The 21718-nt window shown below is 42.4% G+C and overlaps 1 protein-coding gene across 2 annotated transcripts in view; it reads right to left on the bottom strand.

The window, feature by feature from the left end:
- BIN3 (bridging integrator 3) overlaps positions 1-18353 on the bottom strand; it is a 118387-nt gene extending 100034 nt beyond the window's left edge. For both annotated transcript variants that reach the window (XM_087938683.1, XM_087938684.1), the window contains exon 1: positions 18310-18353. In XM_087938683.1, coding sequence (XP_087794809.1) covers positions 18310-18317 — 8 coding nt within the window. In that variant the 5' untranslated portion in view covers positions 18318-18353. The remainder of the gene's footprint in view (positions 1-18309) is intronic.
- Positions 18354-21718: the final 3365 nt, after the last annotated feature.

Below are 21718 nucleotides of genomic sequence, written 5' to 3'. Positions count from 1 at the left end.
GAAACAAGAAAGCAAAATGATGACCCACGTTTTTTTTTTTTTTTTATCATTACAAATAACATTGGTGATTTTATTTCTCTTTTCCATATGGGAAAGAAGAGGGGCTGTCTAGTAGTTTCAATTTGTGGCATCCTGAGCAAATGATAGACAACTAGGTGGTCAACTTGTGGCATCCTGAGCAAATGATAGACAACTAGAAGGTCAGTTTTGTTGATTTCATTCCTCTTTTAAAAATATTAAGGGAAATGGATATAACCAGCACTGTACAGAATTTCCAATCTCTTCTTTTATCTCCAATATACCTGGACCTAGAATTGGTCTAGATAATATGAAAGGGGATAATAGCTAGACCCACACTTTGTTTCTGAAAATCTTTGTATTATGGTCTCTCCTACTGGAGCTCCTTTAACCAACATACTAAAGGCCAGAATATAATGACATAATTGAACATAATTGTATCGCTTTTTACAACTGCTTAACTCCTATCACTGTGTTTCCCCAAAAATAGGAGCCTGTCTTTTTTTTTGTTTGGCCACCAATTTAAGGCACCAGGTCTTATTTTCGGGGGAAGTCATCCACTGACTAACCTCACTTGTGTGCATCGCTGTTGGCCTCCTTTTCACTGTCAGCGGCTTTCAGGAACTTCTTCTGCAGCCAGCAAGGCTTTCCTGGAGGCCTCTGCAGCTGATAACAGAGCTCTGGATCGATCCAGAGCCTTGTAATAAGCTAGAGACCTTCAGGAAAGCCAAGGGCTTATTTTTTTTGGGGGGGGGGGTAGGGCTTATATTGGGCACCCATGCAAAAATCAAGCTAGGACTTACTTTCAGAGTAGGTTGTATTTTGGGGAAAACGGGATACAAGTTTTGTAACCTGAACACACATGAGCATCTTTAGAAGTAAAGCTACACGAAATTATCTGGGATTTCCTTCTAGGCCATAATATAGAGGATTCTTATTTGGTCTCAAGCATTATCTTGAACATAATACGAAATGAAGGTGAATTTAAAAAGAGTTGCAATGAACAGGGATTTCTTGGTGCTGACGATCTTACCTAGTTTGGGTACTGAAACGTTTGCAGGAAAGAAAAACAAACAAGCTCAGAGACCACCAAGGACACCCCACCCCCCCAATAATGATGGCGTCCGGTGGTTCTTGGGGTTGCCCTCCTAATCTGATGAGGCTCAACGATGTGATAGCTCATTTATCAAGGGCGATTCTACAAACTTTGCAGGTGAAATATTCCGTCTCGTTTAGTTTTCTAGCCAAAAATATCCAGGTGAGAGAAAGAAATATCTACATTCAGGTCCTAAAGAGCCGATAACCCCATGGGGGAAGTCGCATTCAGAATTCACGGGCAGATGCAAAATAGCTTTCCTGCACATATTTATTTGGGAATACATAGAAGTGGGAAGGAAAACTACTCTGATCAAAACAAATCGAGAATTCCAGATGTTGTTCTTTGAAAAAGCGTTGCATGAGTGTGTGTTTGAATGCTTGTTGTCCATATACATACCTCTGATCTTAAAATTAATGCCAAGTATTCATTCCAGTTTATATAAGAACTTGCCCGCTGGTCTCTAGGATAAAGACCAAGCCACGGAATATGAAAGCCAATTATTGATTAATGAGCTACATGAACAGGCCTTTATATAATACAGCTACATTCACAGTATGCATTTTTGGCTTTATTGCCAGAGTAAATACAGCAGCCATTGTGGAGGCATAAAAAATCCCCACCATTGCGGTGCTTAAAAACTCTCCTTGTCTCCACTTTTTTTTCAGCTTGATTCCTGCTGCCTTTTATTTTATTTTATTTTTTATTTTTTAAAAGAGCTTTCAACTTTGCCTACTGGAGGTAGAAAGCTACAGAATTAATCCAGGTTGAATATTTGCTTTAAATGCACTTATTTCATAACTCCAGGAAACTCAAATTACTTTGCACTGCTATTAGATACTTGTAGAGCAAGTGACAGAAAGAGTAACAGCCCCTTTTCGCTGCAGAAGCTATACTCTCCTTGTAGGTTCCCCCATGCTCAGGCTGCAACTGGCGCTTTGAAACGCTAAAAGCAAATTGTTTTATTATTTTTTTTAAAGTGCCTCTCCACTGGAGTGGAAAGCGGGAAATGGAAGCAACGAGGTTAGCATTCAGAGTCAAGGGCTCGGGACAAGAGAACATCAAAATCTTAGAAAGCAAAACACCAGAAACCCACACAAACGAATCCCCACCTTAAAAAAAGCAATGCTCCCTGGATTATTTTTGCCCAGTACTGGAAAAATGAAGATATACCGCGAGGTGAAGAAATGATCAAGAACAGGAGCCCCCAAACTTGGCAACATAAAGACTTGTGGACTTCAACTCCCAGAATTCCTGAGCTAACATGACTGGAGGAAGAATTCTGGGTCTTAAAGTTGCCAAGACTGGAGACCCCTGATCTACACCTTCTATGTATGTAAATGCTGGTCACTCTGTGTGTTTCTTTGAATTTTTGCATGGGAAAGTAAAAATATAAAATAATAATGTGTCCTAAGCCTACATGGAAACTGGCATTCTCACTGCCCCAAAATCTGGATCCAGCTTCAGTACATGGAGGGGAATTCAGTAGATCAAGGGTCTTCAAACTTGGCAACTTTGAAGACTTGTGGACTTCCAACTCCCAGAATTCCTGAGCTAACATGACTAGAGGAAGAATTCTGCGACTTGAAGTCCACACGTCTTCAAAGTTGGCAAGGTTGGAGACCTCTGGTCAAAAAGATACCAGATTGTACAGAAATTGATAGGTTGACGTTGAAAATTTAAACGGAAAGAGGATGTAGAATATTATCAAACGGGGAAAAAAGAGGTGGAGATTAAGAACCCAATCTGTATTGTTAAGCAAATTCAATACCTAGACAACACGATGCTTATTAAGCACTAAGAAATGTATTTAATAGAAAATCAATTAGAAGAGGAAGAGGAACGAGAAGGAGAAGACATCTGGTAGAGCAATTTAGTGTTGGAATTCACCCAGGGAAATATCAAGGAACAGGCTATTTTCTTGGACAGCAGCTATGAGGGAGCTGATCACCAGAACAGAATAAGTTCTTCCAATGAATCTAAATGACTTTTTGAAACTGGCCAGGTCACTTTTCTAAAAAGATACCAAGCCTACAATATCAAGAAAGCAAGGCAAATTACACGCCTGGCTTAGAATTAATTTCATCGGCCGCAGGACATTATTACCTGTGGGAATGGAGAGACATTACCCATAGACTCCTAAAGGAGGTAGGGAAGCCATTCCTGTTATTTTCCTTTCATATTGACAAAGGAAGAATTAGCTTGATTGTTTGCAGGGAGCGGAACCAGATTTTAGCCTTTTGGCTCCTGGTGGTTGATTCACAGGATTCAGCTGCCAGATACTTAATACAACAAAAGTACATCGACTAGTGCTAACCCTTTGTTTTCTACTTGTGAGATACTCTGGAGAGCAGGGGTCAGCAACCCGCAGCTCTGGAGCCACTTATGGCCCTTTCATCCCTCTGCTGCAGCTCCCTGTTGCTCAAAATACTCATCACAATCGCCAATGTGCGACACCCGCCAGCACACGATTTATTGAGCTTTTTGACCCCTGGTAGGCCAGCTGTCAGGATTCCGGCAATCAGTCTAATGAAATCATGATTCTTGAGCTAAACTTCAAAAAGACTTCGAAGGATTCATTAGAGGAGACATACTGGCACTGCCCTGTATGCAGCCAACTCTGGCATGTGTAATTTACAATCCCCTGTGACCCTGTTTCCTCCCCTCCCCCCCGGGTGTGTCATCAATCAGATTCTCCAATTGAGCACGTTCAACGGGCTGGATGTCATCATTCACGTTCTCCAATTAAATATTTTCCCGGGCAAAAGCTCTGGTATTTTAGTTACAATCTTTTAAAGAGAAGAGTTGGAATGTACTTTTGCTTTCAACTACTCTTCCAGATTTCCTTCCTCCCCTTCCCCTCTTTTTATGGCAACTACTAAAACAGGCATAGGAATGTTTTATATGTTGACAGCAACCAGGGATAAATCCAAGAAAAGAAAAGTTTCAGAAGAAAACAGAATGTTTGATTCAAGTCCATATGCTAGTTTTGTGACCACTCAGGAAATAGTCGGGCACGGTAAGGGTTTTGTGGCTACCGGTGTTTTCTTTTCTGTGGGCAACGGGTCCAAATGGCTCTTCAAGTGTTTTAGGTTGCTGATCCCTGCTCTAGACTCAACACCTTTTCAAAACGGTTTATGTATCTTCAGATCCAGAGTTTGTCCTTCAGGAGCAAGCATCTCTCACTCTCTCTCCCAGTATAATAAGGTAGCCGAACATTAGAGACAAAAGCATTAAAACCCTTGGCATGGGTGCAAGAAATGCACCATGTTCTTTTTTTAAAAAAAAAACTTTTTTATTTTAACAACAAACAAAACCACATAAAACATACAACATAAAGAAGAATCGTTGAGCACTCCACTGTTAGAAGTCATGAATGAAGTTATGTTAAATAAGAAAATACCTAAAACATGCCCAGAAGCTTATATTACACTTATTCCAAAAGAAGGGGCCGATCCATTACAAATTAAGAACTATAGACCTATTTCTTTACTGAATGCAGACTATAAAATCTTTGCTTCAATCTTGGCGGAAAGGCTCAAAAGATACTTAAATAACTTTATTCATCCTGATCAGAATGGATTCCTGCCAAAGAAATGCACCATGTTCTTAAAGCCAGACCAATTCTCCATGTACGTCTCTGTAACAGGCCGGGCTATAGGAGGTCTTTTATGAGAATGATGATGATGATGAAAATCTTAGGAGGAAGGGCGGTAAGGGAGGAGAATTGATCTGCATCTCAGGGCAGTTACACCCATCTACTAATTGCAATCAAGTGCTCTTGCAGGCATTAATTAAACCTTAATCCAGCATGTGAAGCAATTCTCGATCCCGTTTTTCAGCTGGCTAAACTGAACAAGTAAGACAGTTGGTTGATAGAGATGACACCACTGACAGTAAGAACAGAAGCCATTTTCAAACGGGGTGGGGTGGGGTGGCTGTTTTTGAAATGTTCCCCCCCTAAGGAGGCTTGTCAAATGCCAACAATTTGTTTTCCTATAGAACAAACCCATCAGGGCAACATTCAGCAATCCATCTGCATTTCAAAGACAAGGGTCACTCTTTTGAGGACAGCAAAGTCCACATTTTTGGACAGAGAGGACCGCTGGTTTGAAAGAGGGGTCCAAGAGGCCATCTGTGTCAAAATTGAACAGCCCCTTCTCAACAGAGGGGAAAGGATGGGACATCATCCTTTCCAGGCTACAATACAATCCTTTCAGCAGTTCCAAGAAGGCTCCATCAGTACTGCCCAGGTGACCCTGAGGACACAGAGAAACCTCCAAGTGGCCTCAACAACTTCCTAAAAGGATGCAAATGACCAGCTGTCTGCAAGGAGCATAAATCCTTCCATTCCCCACCATCCAGTCAGAGATGAAGAAGCTTCTTGGATGAGAAGTGAAATGTTTTCAAAAGAAAAAAAACCAAGAAAGTCCAGTTGCCTCCTGAAAAAGCACCTTTGGGACAACCATGACCTGGAGGATGGAGAATCTCTACACACTTTTAGCTAGGCAATTTGGGATGAACACCCTTTGAGTGGTGTGGGAATAGGAAGGGATTTCCAGAGAAAAAAATCTGCAGACTACAGAAACCAGGAGCACCACTCAGGTGACTAAGGACACAGGTAAACTTCCAAGTGGCTTCAATGGCCCCCTAAAAGGATGCAAATGACCAACTATCTGCAAGGAATATCAATTCTTCCCTTCCCCACCATCCAGTCAGAACTTTTTGGATGAGAAGAAAGAAAAGCAAGGAAGTACCAGTTGCCTCTTGAAAAAGCACCTTTGGGACAACCAAGACTTGGAGGCTGAGAATCTCCTTAGACAAATTTGAATTCATGTTCGTCTCAAACCACAGTTTCTCCAACAATACTCTAAGGAACGAATCACAACTTCATAACATCGTAAGCTCAACTCTGGCGACTTCCAAATCGCAAACATTTCTTGCCAATAGAACACTTCTAAAATCACGGTTATACACCGCCTGGCCAATTAACACAGCGTATTAAGCCAAATTCAACTGAACATTTTATAGCTTAGCACAAAACGTGAACCACATCAATGCTCTTTAGAAGCTCAGCTAAAAACCATTGTTTTAATTTTAAACTCTGGGCATTTTTAAAATCTTAAAAAAACATCCGATTATTATCAGTTTCCTTCACCTGTTCTTTTGTTTTCCCATGCTTTTGCTTTGTTTGCTATTTCTCCGGTACCAATATTTACAAATGGAAACAAACAAACAGGAACCAGACCAAATAAAGAGAAATAGTTAGGAACAATGCCTAGATATTTGGAGTATTCCATGCCAGAATTTTTTTAGATAGGATTCTGAGGTGCAAAACTTTGCTGGATGTGAAGCAAATGTTGGAAGAAGGCAGCACACACAGATTAAACTTAAGCCGCGGTGAATCTCCCACGGAAAGAAAATATTGGGGATTGAACACAGGAAGCGAAGTTCATTCGTTCTTCTTTTGCGCAGCGCTCCAAAATACAAAGCGCTAGAAAAAGCAAGGCCTTTTTTTCTTTCTTTCTATAGTGACATTTGAGGAACAGAAGAAGAGTGGACAATAGAGGCTACCTCCCCACCCTTCAGTTTCATGGCTTAAGCGCCTTGTTGGCTTTGGAGTTTGCTGCCTCTCTGGCCGAGGGGACTGACCTTCCCCAGGTCATGTCTGTACGTCATGAGGACCCTTTCCCCATCGGGAAGACGTAGGGCATTCCGGTGCTCCATGAATGAGACAATTCATTCAACAAGTGGCAGCGTGTATCTCCCGGCATGAATGGGGAACCGTTTGCAGTCAAGGCAGTCCCTGCCAGCTATTGACAAACCAAACTGAGGGCGATTGTGTGCTTTTACACACTGACAAAACTCTGCAATATGTGATCCCGCTGGCATTCACGTACAAAAAAAAAAAAAAAGGAAGCCACCGTGTGCACAAGAACTGACGCGCAATCCGCAGCCGGGGAGAAGGCAAGAATGGCCCATCGTTAAAAAGCAGCGCTTCTGACAATGACCCCTTCTTTTTCAATGAAACGCATTTCCTGAGATCTGCTCCATGCCTCCCAAGAATGCTCTTGTTTTGTGAACGCGGCGCTCCAAGGGCTCCAGGACATTCGAGGTCATTCCTCAAATCACCAGCTGAAGATACCAAGCGGCCTCTCTCTCTCTCTCTCTCTCTGCCAATCATCGCAGATTTAAAACAGCTGGGGATTCTCCATCACAGGAGGCTTTTAAGAGACTGGGACAGCCACTTGGAATGGTACAGGATCTCCTGCTTTGGGTGACATCAAAAACGTCATCAAAAAAGCACAACAATGAATGTTCTTTCTGCGCCAACTCAGGAAGCTCAAACTGCCCAAGGAGCTGCTGATACTACAGAGGAATGATGGAGTCTGTCACCTGCACCTCTATAACTGTCTGGTTTGGTTCTGCAACCCAACAGGACAGACACAGACTCCAGAGAGTAATTAGGGCTGCAGAAAAAACTATTAGTACCAACCTGCCTTCCATTGAGGACCTGCATGAGTCAAAAAGAGGGCTGTGAAAATACTTACAGACCCCTCACATCCCAGACATAAACTGTTTCAACTCCTTCCCTCAAAACGACGCTATAGAGCGCTGCACACCAGAACAACTAGACACAAGGACAGTTTTTTTCCCGAAAGCCATCACTCTACTAAACAAATAATTCCCTCAACACTGTCCAACTATTTACAAAGTCTGCATTACTATTACTATTAATCTTCTCATCACTCCTTATCACCCATTCCCTCCCACTTGTGACTGTATGACTGTAACTTTGTCTCCAAGGTTAGGTTGCCTCTCTTCTGTTGATCACGATTACAGTTTTGTCTTCTGCTCTGGCTTCATCAGCATGCTCTGACGGGTCTACGACAATTAACTTGCCACAGCTAACTTGCCACAGGCAACTAGCCATGGCTAACTTGCTGAAGGGCAACTTGCCGTGGGAAAAGAGTTACACTAATATCAAAGGAACGGTGGAAAAGAATCACTGAAGAACGGTTGCAAAAGGAGAGAGAAAATGAAACGTGAATGACAGAAATTAAATTATTATTTATTTTAAATAATGAAATTGAATTGTTCAATTGTCTCATGGCAAGTTGTCCTGCGGCAAGTTGGCCGTGGTGAGTTGGCCCAACTGAGTTGGCCATGGTGAGGTGGCCCAAGCAAGTTGGCCATGGCAAATTGGCCACAACAATTTGGCCATGGTGAGTTGGCCCAAGTGAATTGGCCATGACGATTTGGCTATGGTGAGTTAGCCCAAGCGAGTTGGCCATGACAATTTGGCCATGGTGAGTTGGCCCAAGTGAATTGGCCATGACGATTTGGCCATGGTAAGTTGACCATGGTGAGTTGGCCATGGTGAATTGGCCATGGTGGGTTGGCCCTAGTGAATTGGCCATGATGAGTTAGCCCAAGCGAGTTGGCCATGACGATTTGGCCATGACGATTTGGCCATGGTGAGTTGGCCCAAGTGAGTTGCCCATTCTGTGCCTTAAGCAGGTTCAAGATCCGGATCCTGTTATGTGCAAGGCAATCCATTCTTGGTTTCACAAAAATTGTGATGCTTGAAACAGATATAAAACTATAAGTGTGAAGAAATTCTGCATAGTAACAAATGTTTGTCATGGAGTCAAATTAAGCTCTTTCGTCTGGCTTCCTTAGTGGTTTTGAATGGATCGAGGGCCATTCAAACCAAATACAGGTAGTCTTTGGTTTACAACCATCTGTTTAGTAACTATTCGAAGTTATGGCACTGAAAAAAAGTGATTTATTACCTTTTTTTCACACTTAGGTCCATTTGCAGGATCCCCATGGTCACATGATCAAAATTCAGATGCTTGACAAGTGATTTGAGGCACTTCCCGTCCCTCCTGTATTATCGTAACTATTAGAACAATTATTTTTTTTGCATTGCAGCGCTCAGAACGACTTCATTATTATAATGGGTTGTGTACTGCAATTGCAAATATCCTTCGGGTTTATTGGTATTCTTCGGGCTTTTAGCAAGTCTTGATTTAAATGCTGGGGGGTGGGGTAATGCTTAAAATAAACATTGGCCCTTGGGGATTTCATTTCTCAAGGATGAGATCAAATAATCTTTTCGTAAAAAATAATAATTCACATTTGTATTTGGAACTGAAGAATGCATAAATAATATGTAGGTCTTTCAGACATTCATTCAAGGTGATATCCTGTTTATTTATTTTTAAGTGTGCCAAGATCACTTCCTTAAATGATCTATTGTGGCATGCTCTAATTTGATATGTGGGATTCTAGGAATAAAATTATTGTACTATGTAAGTTCACACAGGGCTTCAACAAAAGTTGGCCAGCTTTAGTTCTCCAATTAGAAAACCAGATCTACACTCCAAAGGAGGTTACAGAGTACAATTTTCTTTAATCTGGCATCCTCCAAGTATGTTTGGCTATCACTCGTCATCTCTGGCAAGGATATATATTGCCTGATACAATTGGAATGATCTATCCCTGTGTTTAACATGGTTAATTTGCAGTCTCTTTCAAGCAGGCATAAATCATTCAATAGGAGAATTAACACACCAACCTTTTTTATACAACCTACTCCTAAACCAGCACTTTCACCATCAATCTCTACCTGAAGATCAAATAACCGAACCATGGAGAGAAAAAGCTTTTAAAAACACAAATATAAGGAAACCAAATTCATATCTCAAGATCAAGAGCCGTGGTGGCAGTGATTAGAACGCAGTACTGAAGGCTGCTTCTGATGACTGCCTACACTTTGATCCTGACCGGCTCAAGGTTGATTTAGCCTTCCATTCTTCTGAGGTGGGTAAAATGAGGAGCCAGACTGTTGGGTGCAAGAGGCCGACTCTAAACCACTTAGAGAGGGTTGGAAAGCACAATGAAGCGGTATATAAATCTAAGTGCCATTGTGAAGGAAGGAAGGAAGGAAGGAAGGAAGGAAGGAAGGAAGGAAGGAAAGAGAAGGGAAGGAAAGGAAAGGAAAGGAAAGGAAAGGAAAGGAAAGGAAAGGAGGAAGGTAGGAAGGAAGGAAGGAAGGAAGGAAGGAAGGAAGGAAAGGAAGGAAGGAAGGAAGGAAGGGAAGGGGAGGAAGGAAGGAAGGAAGGAAGGAAGGAAGGAAGGAAGGAAGGAAGGAGTGCAGTGGTTTAAGTGCTGTATTGCAGGATAACTCTGTCCACAGCCAGGAAGTTCGATCCTGACCGGCTCAAGGCTGACTCAGCCTTCCATCCTTCTGAGGTCAGTCAAATGAAGACCCAGATTATTGGGGGCAATAGGCTGATTCACCCACTTAGAGAGGGCTGCAAAGCACTGTGAAGTAGGATAGAAGTTTAAATGCTATTGCTATTTTCCTTCCTTCCTTCCTTCCTTCCCTCCCTCCCTCCCAGTGCTTTGAATGCAGTATTACAGGCTCACTCTGCTGACTGCCAGCAGTTCGGTCCTGACCGGCTCCAGGTTGACTCAGCCTTCCATTCTTCCGAGATGGATAAAATGAGGACCCAGACTGCTGGGGGCAAGAGGCTGATTCTATAAAACGCCTTAAACTGCTTCTATAAACTGCTGTAAAGCACTGTGAAGTGGTGTATAAATCTGCTTTTATTACAGGTTTAAAGCATCCAATCACATCGACCAAAAGGTCTGCCATATCCCCTTACCCATAAAGGAGACACAAACGCAGGGATGTTTAATATTATGAGTGCCATTTTCCCTCAAAGGCAAATCGTATGCACTTGCCACTGGACGAGTCGTTCCTTAAAGTTCCACGCCCAGTAATTCAGCAATCCCTTCTGAGAAACCAGGATTATCATGTGAAATGTTCAAAACCCAAGTACAGGTCGTCCTTGACATGCAATTGTTCATTTAGCAACCTTTCAAAGTTCAACAGCGCCGAGGGAAAAATGTAATTTACAACTGGTCCTTGCACTCACAACCATCACAGCATCGCCATGGCCACAAGATCAAAACTTGGACATCTGGCAACTGGCATATATTTACAATGGATGCAGTGTCTCAGGGTCATGAGATAGCCATTTGCAGCGTTCCCAGCTGGCTTCCAACAAAGTCAATGGGGGAAACTGGATTCACTTAACCGCGCGATTCATTGAACTGGAGTATTTCACTTAATGACTGTGGCCAAAAAGCCCTCATAAAATTCGCCTTGCTTAGTGATAGAAATTCAGAACAGAACCCAATTTTTTGTTGTAAACCGGGGACTACCTGTAATCCCTGTTTCCTTTAAATATGTCCTGCCATAAATAATAGATAAATAATAGAATAATAAAATATTCTAAATAATAGAATATTTAGAAACTTAGGATATAATGAATATATACTTCCTTTTTTTTTCTTTTTTCTTTGATATTTTTATAAAATTTTATTAAGATAGACTTGGTATGATTTTATGATTCGTTGTAAAATAAATTAAGTAAATTGTAGTTATCTCGTTAAAGTATGAATTAACAAAATTATAGTCAAATGATTGTTCACTAATGATATTAGGTTATATAATTGTTGATTGATGAGTTATTATGTAATATAACTATAATGGCGACTAGGAAATGGATGCACAAAAAAAAGTGGTAAACCAACCGATATACTGTATATCTATGAAGGAGGAGGATGTTTTTATGTTTTATGTGTTTTTGTTTGTTGTTAAAATCAATAAAACTTTAAAAAAATTGGGCATAATTCGCCTTGCTTAGTGATAGAAATTCAGAACAGAACCCAATTTTTTTGTTGTAAACCGGGGACTACCTGTAATCCCTGTTTCCTTTAAATATGTCCCGCCATCACTCCCGTCTAGATTAGAATTGTGTGGGGCAAAGACAAACCTGTAGGCGAGTTAAAACAATAAAATTACTGCCTGTGTTTGGAGCACAAGTAAGCTCTGTGTGCTTACTCACAGCACACCGCCTTTGTGTGATCCCTCTCTAGGTCGCTGGAACTAAAAGCTTAGACTTACAATAACGTTATTATGACGTCGGCACACGTTAAAATGAAATTTCATTGCGTAAGGCTCTCAAAGGGCCGCCACCTCCAATATACACTACATAAACATGACAAAAACATAAACAAATTATGCAAGTACCCACATATATGACACAAAGAAACAACACCGTCTAGTTGTGGATGTATATAAATGTACGCGGCGAGAAAAAACAAATCTTTGCAAGTTTTCTGGGCTATGCAGCTTGCCTGGAGCAGCTGAAAAAAAACCAGGGAACCTGAGATGAGATTTTAATATTACATCAAAGAAAGACGTGGTGTTTGTTCCTCTTCCAACAATTTGTTCTCGCTTTGTAGTTTTGCTTAAAAAGCAACACACTAAGGATGTTGCCTGGCCTGTGACACTAGCAAAGCACAGACGAGGCCCTTTAGTTTGTTCAGCTGGTCCGTTATGAAGAACTGGGAAAGAATAGGGTGTTGTGGTCCGACAGTGGCCTGCAAAGCTGGCGGCAGAGTCGGACAGTGAGGAGGAACATGGGCCAGTCCTGGAGTCTGGGGAGGGCTCGGATGAGGGATCTGCATCCGACACAGAGATTGGGCCAGGACCATCTGGGAGCTATGTGTCAACTCCGGAGCCTCCAGAATCTGACAACAGTGAGGCAGAGGAACAGGGGAAGCCTGTTCCCAGTGTGCGTTTGTGCAGAGCTGCCAGAAGGCAAGAACAGTTAAGACAAAAGGGGCGACTTGGGAGTAAGGCTTGGAGATGACTGGCCCCTCCCATAAGACATAAAGGAGGAGCAAAGGGACAGGAGCCTTTGCAGGAAGCAACTTTGTTCATTCTGGTCGGTTTAAACTCTGAAGCTCTGTGTTGACTTTGTACAGCTAATTGGCAATTTAGTCGTTGGCAGCTTTTCAAGGGAGATAAAGGTGGGTGCTTATCAGATTTATCCCGAAGGACTTTGGCAGACTTCGGTTGGACTAATCATAAACTGTTTGGGACTCATTACGGGCTGTGAATGAATATAATTCACAGCTGTTGAAATAAAAACAAGGTTTTAGGAACAGCGTGTGATTGTTACTGCCTCAGGAAGCCTTGGTCAGAACATAGGGAACCCTTGCTAGATCACACAAAAGGCATTAATTACTGGCCCCCATCTCTGAGCAATGAAGTGGACATCAGGTCAAATTCAGTGTCCAACAGACAAAGGAATTCTCGGAATGTCAGAGATGCTGATTTTAGTGAGACAGAGAAGCTCCAAATCAGGGATGTCCAACTTTATCAACCTTTAACTTCAACTCCCAGAATCCCCCAGCCAGCATGACTTGATGGGTATCCTGGAAGTTGAAATCCACAGGTCTTAATGTTGCCAAAGGTAGGCACCCAGGTGCTAAACTGAAGAAGTAATAATCCTTCAGTATGCAGAGTAGCATTCCCATGTACACAAGACAATTGCCAAGTTTACTTGTCAGCTGAAAACTTTTAGTACTTCAAATAAGCGGGAAAACACTGAAAATATTAGGGGCGGTGGGACAGGTTGTTTCAATCCACAGGATGAATCTACAAAGGTGACAGCCAGGCAGGGGGATGTCAAAATCTTGCTTGAAAACCAAGCACAGTTGAAGCAGAACTTCTGAAAGAGGAGCAACACAGTGTTGTGTTGCCCGAGTCTATCAAGAATTCATAAATCTTTTAACTGCTAAGTACCAGCAATACATAGTTTGGAAAAATGGTAAGTATCTTCACAAAAATAAAATTAACTTAGAATAACAGAAGGGACCTTGTAGGTAATCTAGTCCAACCCCCTAACGCTGTTAAAATTCTCAGCTTTCTAAGCCACTTTGAATATTTCAGATGTCTTGTTAAAAATGGTCAGGCCTAGGAGAAGTGATCCCCACCAGCTTTGAAGAAATAAATGCCTTGTATGGTTGCTCAGAACTTGTGGAGATATTTTAGGAGAGGTGGTTCCATGAAGGTGGATCTTTCTCTCTTAGAACCTGCTAAAATCCTCTACTTTGCTACGATAAGTTAAAGAATCCCAGTTCAGATTCTAATGCCGTATACAAGAGAGAGGTTTCTAGAAACTAAGAAAAGTGTGCGAGTTTTATTTGTAACACTAATCTATTTAGTTAGTTTAGTTTTATTTAGCTATTTTGGTTTTTAGTTTTTACATAGAATTTTCCACCCCTTTTCAAAATAATGCCATGTTAAGAACACAAAGTAAATTTCATCTCCAGTTTTCCTTATTTCCACCACTTTCAAGTAGCCTGCTAACCCACAGAGCAATGATACTTAAACTTGGGGACTTAGTCACCCCTTTTCCCAATCTCAAACAACATTACCACCCCATATCAAATTGCCGAATTCTGTAATTTTACACAAGCGTCTAAGCAGTGGCTAAAACAAGTAATTACAATTTGTTCCATTAGTTCCAGAATATGTGCAAATTATCTCCTTGAGGAGTAATTATCCCCAGTTGAAGAATCACTGCCATAGGTAACAGAATAACAGAGGTGGAAGGGACTTTCGAGGTCTTCTAGTCCACCCCCCTGCTCATTGCAGACAAGTGGCTGTCCAGCCTCTTCTTAAAAACCTCCAGCGATGGAGCAGCCACAACTTCTGAAGAACTTCTAAGATCTTAGAAACCATACAGTTATAGTCCTTATTAAGTAAACACCTTCAATTTTAAAATAACAAATTTTTAGAAAATCTGGTTGTGTCCCAAACTGGTGGAGCAATGAAAGGCCAACATCAGATTAATATTGTTCATATGCTTTTGCGTATATCTGCACAAGTCAAAGGACAAATGGCTTCGAAACGGGTGAACCTGAATTGAAACTGGTGATACAAGAGTGGTGATACAGATTAATGGTTGTGTTAATACAATGAATGTATTGTATTGTATTTACCATGACTTAATATATAAACCCAAATTGGATGGAGTCGCATATGCTAAACTGTAAATTGCAGTTCATCACAACAGTTGGGTTTGCACACTGTGCTATGCCAGAACCAATACTCCGTATTACAGCTCAGAACCCAGCCATGAATGCCTGCTAAATGTTAGTTCTGCATGTTCTTTGCCACCACTGCGTTTAGCTTGCTTCATCTGAGAACTGGAAAATACTGTCGCTAATTTTAAAGGACTTCCAGGAAAGAAGTGATCAGAAAATAAAGGGAGTTAATTGTGCAAACTGTGTTTATACAACCTGGTGACCTCCAAGTGTTTTTAACAAAGAAATGTCAGCAAGTATTTGTTCCTGACCTCATGCTGACATGCCTTTCAAATGAAGATGACACAGACAGAAACTGGTTTATTCTCTGAATGGGAAAATGACATTGCTTACTTATGATCTCCTTTCAGTTTCAATATGGATCAATTCACTTAAAATATAAAATGTATAGGCCATAGAGTCTGAAAACACGTTAGGAAAGGTCCAATGGGGTAGGTAAACAGTCTGCAATCTGTCAGGATGCAAGGTAATTTAGGGATCAGATTGCTGGGAGCCTGGTATAAGCTGTTTCTTGAATTTCCTGGAGAATGAATAAAGGGTAAGTCTAATATTAAATAGAGATAAAATGTGATATATTGAAAGCAATGGCCATACTGCTTATATAGGGTTGGGTCTGGAAAGAAGGAAATACAAGCAAAAGTACTTCTGGATGAAATTCAGTGATTCCCCAGAAAAGGGGAATTCCTTGAGAAAGTACTGGGGGAGGAGGAGGAGGAGGAATGCTCTCTAGAGGTATGTCCACTACGTGCAATAATGTTTAGATTCAACAAGTAGAAGAAATGTGTAGCAGGTAAAAGGAAAAATCTTTACTTAAGAGCCAAGAACATGTGGTTTTGGAGTTCAAGTTAGTTAGTCCAGACAGCATGCCAGTTTGGAGATACCATGGGAATTGTATCTAAACATTTACCCCGTGGTCTGGCTGTTTTCCCATGCCCAAGATAATTGCTGTAAAATAGACAATATTGGGCGCTATGCAAATATCAATCCACAAGAATAACAATTGTAGTTGACTTTAATAGAATTAAAACAATCTTCCTGAGTTTAGGATTACACGCAGACCGTGGCAATTACTCCTCCAGATGTCAAATAACTAAGTTAGAGAAGACTAGGTTCACACTATACTTAGGCATCATATGGGCTTCATTTTGATAAAGGATGTTATGCCAGTCAAGATAATTTACAATAAACCAGTGGCCCCAACCGTTTGGACACCAGGGACTGTTTCCTTGGAGAGAGGTTTTTCCACAGACCAGAGTGGGCATGGTTTCACAAAGTGGATGGGGAATCACTTTGTTTGCACGGCCCAATTTTTGTCTTGCCACAGACTGGGGCCAGTCCACAGAACCCTGCAATAAACCATGATTAGACAAACTTTTTAAAGCATGATATATGGATAACATAATTATTTTGTATTTTTTTGCATGAAAGATTGCTGTATGGAGGGGAAAAAATAATCACCCTGGAAGGGTAAAATGGAATATTATAATGCAACAGCAGCATCAAAATCTTTTGATCGGGGATTCTTTTGCGAAGTATGCATTGCTATAAAACACTGAATCATAGTAACGTACAACAAAAACAAATTCAACGAGTTTAGTAAAATAGCTATTATGATTTCGTAAAATGCAAACAGGGACATAAACTTTTATACAAAGCCCACTTAGTATTTTTAGTCTATGCTGTTTACAAAAAAAAAAAATCCCTTCGAATTCAGCAGGTAAATGCTTAAGAAACTCCTTAGGACCAACATCAAGCAAACAGAGGAAGCTGCTTGGATAATAATCCAGGCCCAGGCCATGCAGGGGGTTAAAGATACCATTTATATTACCCCAGAAACAAAGTGATGTTTTGTTAAATGATTTCCTTACAGATGTAACATCACCCAGAAACCATCTCAGCAATTGAATTCTTTACTAACCAAGGAGTTTAGATGCAAAGGCTACTCATATAAATGGCATCTCAGGAAGCAAGCCAGATGTTATCAATGACATTGTTTTAAAATTATTATGATGTATAGGTGATCTAGCAGTCTAAGCTGATAACAGACTGGGAAAAGCAACAGTCTGGGAAACCCCAGAGAGAGAGATGGATTCAGAAGCACCTCCTAACTCCATACTTGCACCTTCAGGGAGACCCCACCTCATTTGAATCTAGAAAATGTAGCATCCACACGCACCCTGAGTAGCTCCATTTTCTCTGGAGATGAATTCCCAACGCTTAGGAAAATGACCAGCTTGCAAAGAGCACCAACTTCTCAATCCCTAAAAACTTCTGCATGCAAACAAACGCACACCGGGTACAATTCTTCCATCCCTGCCAGTTAATAAACCTGTGTCTATATAAGAGTTTAGTTTATTTTGTTGTCACTGCACCTCGTACAACGAAATTAAATGCCACCTTCAATGTACATTGTAACTATAAAAATAAAACACAAACACACATCCTTCCCATTCTATACATTGAATTGAAAACTCCTGAAATTGCATTCATGTTGTACTATACAGTAGGATACGATAGAGTTACTGCCCTGGGATAGAAGCTGTTTTCCAGCCTGCTTATCCTTGTTTTTATTGTCCTGTATCGATAATAGTTCAATTATAACTATAAAAACAGAACGCAAACACACCTCCTTCGCCTTCTATTCAATTGAACTGATGCTGCCTTAATATGAATGTAAACAAGGGCCACTAGAGCCCAATCCTGCTGCCAAGCAGCCCTTCTCTGCAAGGACAGAGGCTGGAAACCCCTCACTGGCAAAGGGATGGCAAACGCCCACCGCCCCGCGGGTCCCTGCAACGGCTTAGACCAGGAGTCTCCAGCCTTGGGCCACTTTAAGACTTGTGGACTTCAACTCCCAGAATTCCTCAGCCAGCAAAGCTGGCTGAGGAATTCTGGGAGTTGAAGTCCACAAGTCTTAAAGTGGCCCAAGGCTGGAGACTCCTGCCTTAGGTGGACGTGCTCCTTCCTTCCCTCCTCCTTTCTACGGCCACCCACCCCAATGAGCAAACCCGGCGCCCCGAAGCTTCTCCCTAACCCCGTTTTTAAGACCCCCACCCCGCTTCTCACAGCCTCTTCCACCGGGGGCCAGAAAACAAGCACGCCGCCATATTCTAACCCCCCAGAACTCCTCAGCCAGACCCCCCCACTCCCCGCTTCTCCCTAGCGCGGCCGAAAGACGGAAGAGACGCTCCCCACCACCACCACTACTAACTCACCAACTCATGGTTCCCCTTCCGGTCCCGCGCCTCCGCCGGAAGCCGCAAGGCAGGCTCGCGCGCTCGACTCCTCCTTCCCGGAGGTGACGTCACGGAGCGGCGGCGGCGGCGACGTCACTCGCGCAGGGGAGAGAGTGGGAGGAGGGAAGGAGGGGCGGGGCATGCGACGTCACAGCGAGAGGGCGGGGCAAGCGGTGGGCGTGGGTGGGTGTTTTTTTTTAACCCTTTCGGTGCCGCGTCCTGGTCCTCGGGTGGCGGCCGGGCGCTTCTCTGCTTCCCGGGCGTGGGGAAGGGAGCCAAGAAGGGGAAGGAAGGGGGGCAGCAGGGATGCCCCTGCTCGATCGAGGGGTTCGGAGGGGTTATTTTTCCTGGGAAGGCCGGGAATCGGTCCTCTTTCCTGCCTTGGGGCTGACTCGCTTTGCACGGACTCGCTCGCCCCTTTTTCCGGGGGATGGGGAGATCATCGCTTCGGGAGGCAAAGGCGAGAAAAAAGTCTGCCCAGAAGCGGCACTCAGGAAGGAAGGAAGGAAGGAAAGAAAGAAAGAAGGAAAAAGAAAGAAAGAAAGAAAGAAAGAAAGAAAGAAAGAAAGAAAGAAAGAAAGAAAGGGACGAAGGAAGAAGATAGGAAGGAAGGAAGGAAGGAAGGAAGGAAGGAAGGAAGGAAGGAAGGAAAAGGAAGGAAGAAGACAAAGGAAGGAAGGAAGAAAGAAAAAGGAAAGGAAGAAGATAGAAAGGAAGGAAGGACAAAGGAAGGAAGAAGATAGACAGGCAGGAAGGAAGGAAGGAAGGAAGAAAAAGGGAAGGAAGATGATAAGGAAGGAAGAAAAAGGTAGGGAAGGAAGAAGATAGAAAGGAAGGAAGAAAGAAAAAGGGAAGGAAGAAGATAACAAAGAAAAGGGGAAGGAAAAAGAAAGGAAGGAAGGAAAAGGGAAAGAAGAAGATAGAAAGGAAGGAAGGAAGGAAGAGGGAAGGTAGAAAGAAAGGAAGAAAGAAGGAAGGAAGGAAGAAAAAGGAAGGAAGGAAGGAGGTCCCTTCCCATCCTGTCTGTCTGTCTGTCTTCCTCCCTCCTTCCCTCCCTCCCTCCCTCCCCTCTCAGGTCCTTTCCAATCCTGCTATTTCTTTCTTTCTTTCTTTCAAAGTAGTGGCGTGTTGCTTTCTGGGCAGGCTTTTTTGCTCGGCGCCGGGCGCCCTTCCAAATCCGAAGCGACCTCTCCATCCCCAGGGGAAGGGATGAGGATCCCTTCGCGCAAAGCGTGCAAACTGCAAAGCAAGTAATACACCCGAGGGAAGATTCCCATGTAACGGTGGTGCCCCAGGTTAAAGCGCCACTTCGATGGAAGCCCGTTTTGCAAAAAATGGAAAAAGCGAGGAGAGTGCAACAGGGCTGCGGGGTTTTTTCCTGACTTAGGACCGAAAGGAAAGTTTGTAGGTTTCTGCGCTCGTGCGCCTTTGGCAAGACTCTTGCAGACTTTTCCACCACCACCCAATTTCCCCCACCCCCAACTCCGGTTCCATTCGACTCTGAAATCTTCATCCCTGCTACCTTTGTTTGTGAGAATGGCCGGAGTTGAAATCCAGGTTTGGAGAAGGGTGGTGAAGACTGAAGTACTTTTCACCAACCTCCCTTGGAGGTGCTCTCTTGCCAGGACGACTAAAGCTGCTGCTTGTGAATCTATTTTATTAGGGGATAAGACGGAGCACGCTTTATTTTATTTATTCATTTATTTATTTGATTTGTCAATCGCTTACAAGATACAGGTATAAGAATAAACATAGTTTTGAATACATGAGAAGGATACTTATAAGAAAAATAAAAAGAAGCAATAGGACAGGGACTTAGGCATGATTGTTGCGCTTATGCACGTCCCCTACAGGCCTCTTAGGAAAGGGGTGAGGTCAATAGGAGACAGTCTAAGGTTAAAGTTTTTGGGGTTTGGGGAAGAAACCACAGAGTCAGGTAGAGTATTCCAGACATTGACCACTCTGTTGCTGAAGTCGTATTTTCTGCAGTCAAGTTTGGTGCGGTTAACCTTGAGTTTGTATCTATTGTGTGCTCTTGTATTGAAGCTGAAGTATTCATTGACAGGTAGGACATTGCAATGTATGATTTTATATACTAAGATCAGATCGGAGGCATCATAGTTCTAGGTTTTCTAGGTCTATAGTTTCAAGTCTGGTGGCACAAGGTATTCTGCAATGCTGTGGGATCTTGATGAAGGTTAATAAGATTAGACTGTAAGCCCCATTTCATGTTGGTTTGTCAGATTCAAACAAAGAATCAAAGGTCCCAAAGGTGCTTTATTTTTTTCAAGAGTCAACTGGACTTTCTGGGGTTTTTTTCTTCCTTTGAAGACCTTTTGCTTCTCATCCAAGAAGCTTCTTCAGCTCTGCTGGATGCAGTGGTGGGATCCAAATTTTTTTACTACCGGTTCTGGCTTGGTGGGCGTGGCTGGGGAAGGATACTGTAAAATCTCCATTCCCACCCCACACCCGGGGGAAGGTTACCACCGGTTCTCTGATCTACTCAAAACTTCCATTACCATCAGAACTGTTGAGAGAACCTGCTGAATACCACCTCTGCCTAGATGGTAAAGAATGGAAGGATTTATATTGCAGAAGGCCAAAGACCAGCTGTCTGCAAGGAGTATAGATCCTTCCATTCCCCATCATCCACTCAGAGCAGAAGAACCTTCTTGGATGAGAAGCGAAACCTCTTCAAAGAAAAAAAACAAGAAAGTCCAGTTGACTCCTGAAAAAGCATCTTTGGTACAACCATGACCTGGAGAACTGAGAATCTCCATAGACCAGGTAACCCCAAATGTGGCAGCTTTAAGACTTGTGGACTTCAACGTCCAGAATTCTCCAGTCAGCTGTTGCTATGCTGGCTGGAGAATTCTGGGAGTTGAAGTCCACAAGTCTTAAAGTTGCCAAGTTTGGAGACCTCTGCCATAGACATTAAACAAGCAAAGGCTTTATTTCTGAAGGTAATTCAGGAGATCTTTGTTGACATTTTAATTCTATCTATAGCAAGGGACATTTTGCTGCGTTGATTTCTCCATATCAGTTGGCCGTTCAGGGCATAGTCAAGCCAAAATTAATCTGTTGGTTTCTTTCTTTTTTTAAAAACCCTTTTCTTACTCATAATCTATACTAGCATTACTGTTTCTCCTTCCTCTTCCAAATGCATTATTTCCCTTTCCCTTTTAATTGACTATAAATGTGTATGAAATAAAAGTCCTTCTGTGGTCCTGAAAAAAAATTGATGTACAACCCACCCTTTGCAATATACTGGGACAGCTACATGCGGTCCTTAACTTACGACCATTGATTTAGTGAACATCCAAAGTGACTGAGAACAGCGACTTCTGATCAGTCCTTGCACTTACGACCATCATAGTATCCCCATGGC

This window comes from Pseudonaja textilis, chromosome 9 (assembly GCF_049901715.1).
Source record: "Pseudonaja textilis isolate UNSWEBS1 chromosome 9, rPseTex1.2, whole genome shotgun sequence".
NCBI lineage: Eukaryota > Metazoa > Chordata > Lepidosauria > Squamata > Elapidae > Pseudonaja > Pseudonaja textilis.
Note: the sequence above shows the minus strand (reverse complement) of the source record. Positions and strands in the feature narration are given on the sequence as shown.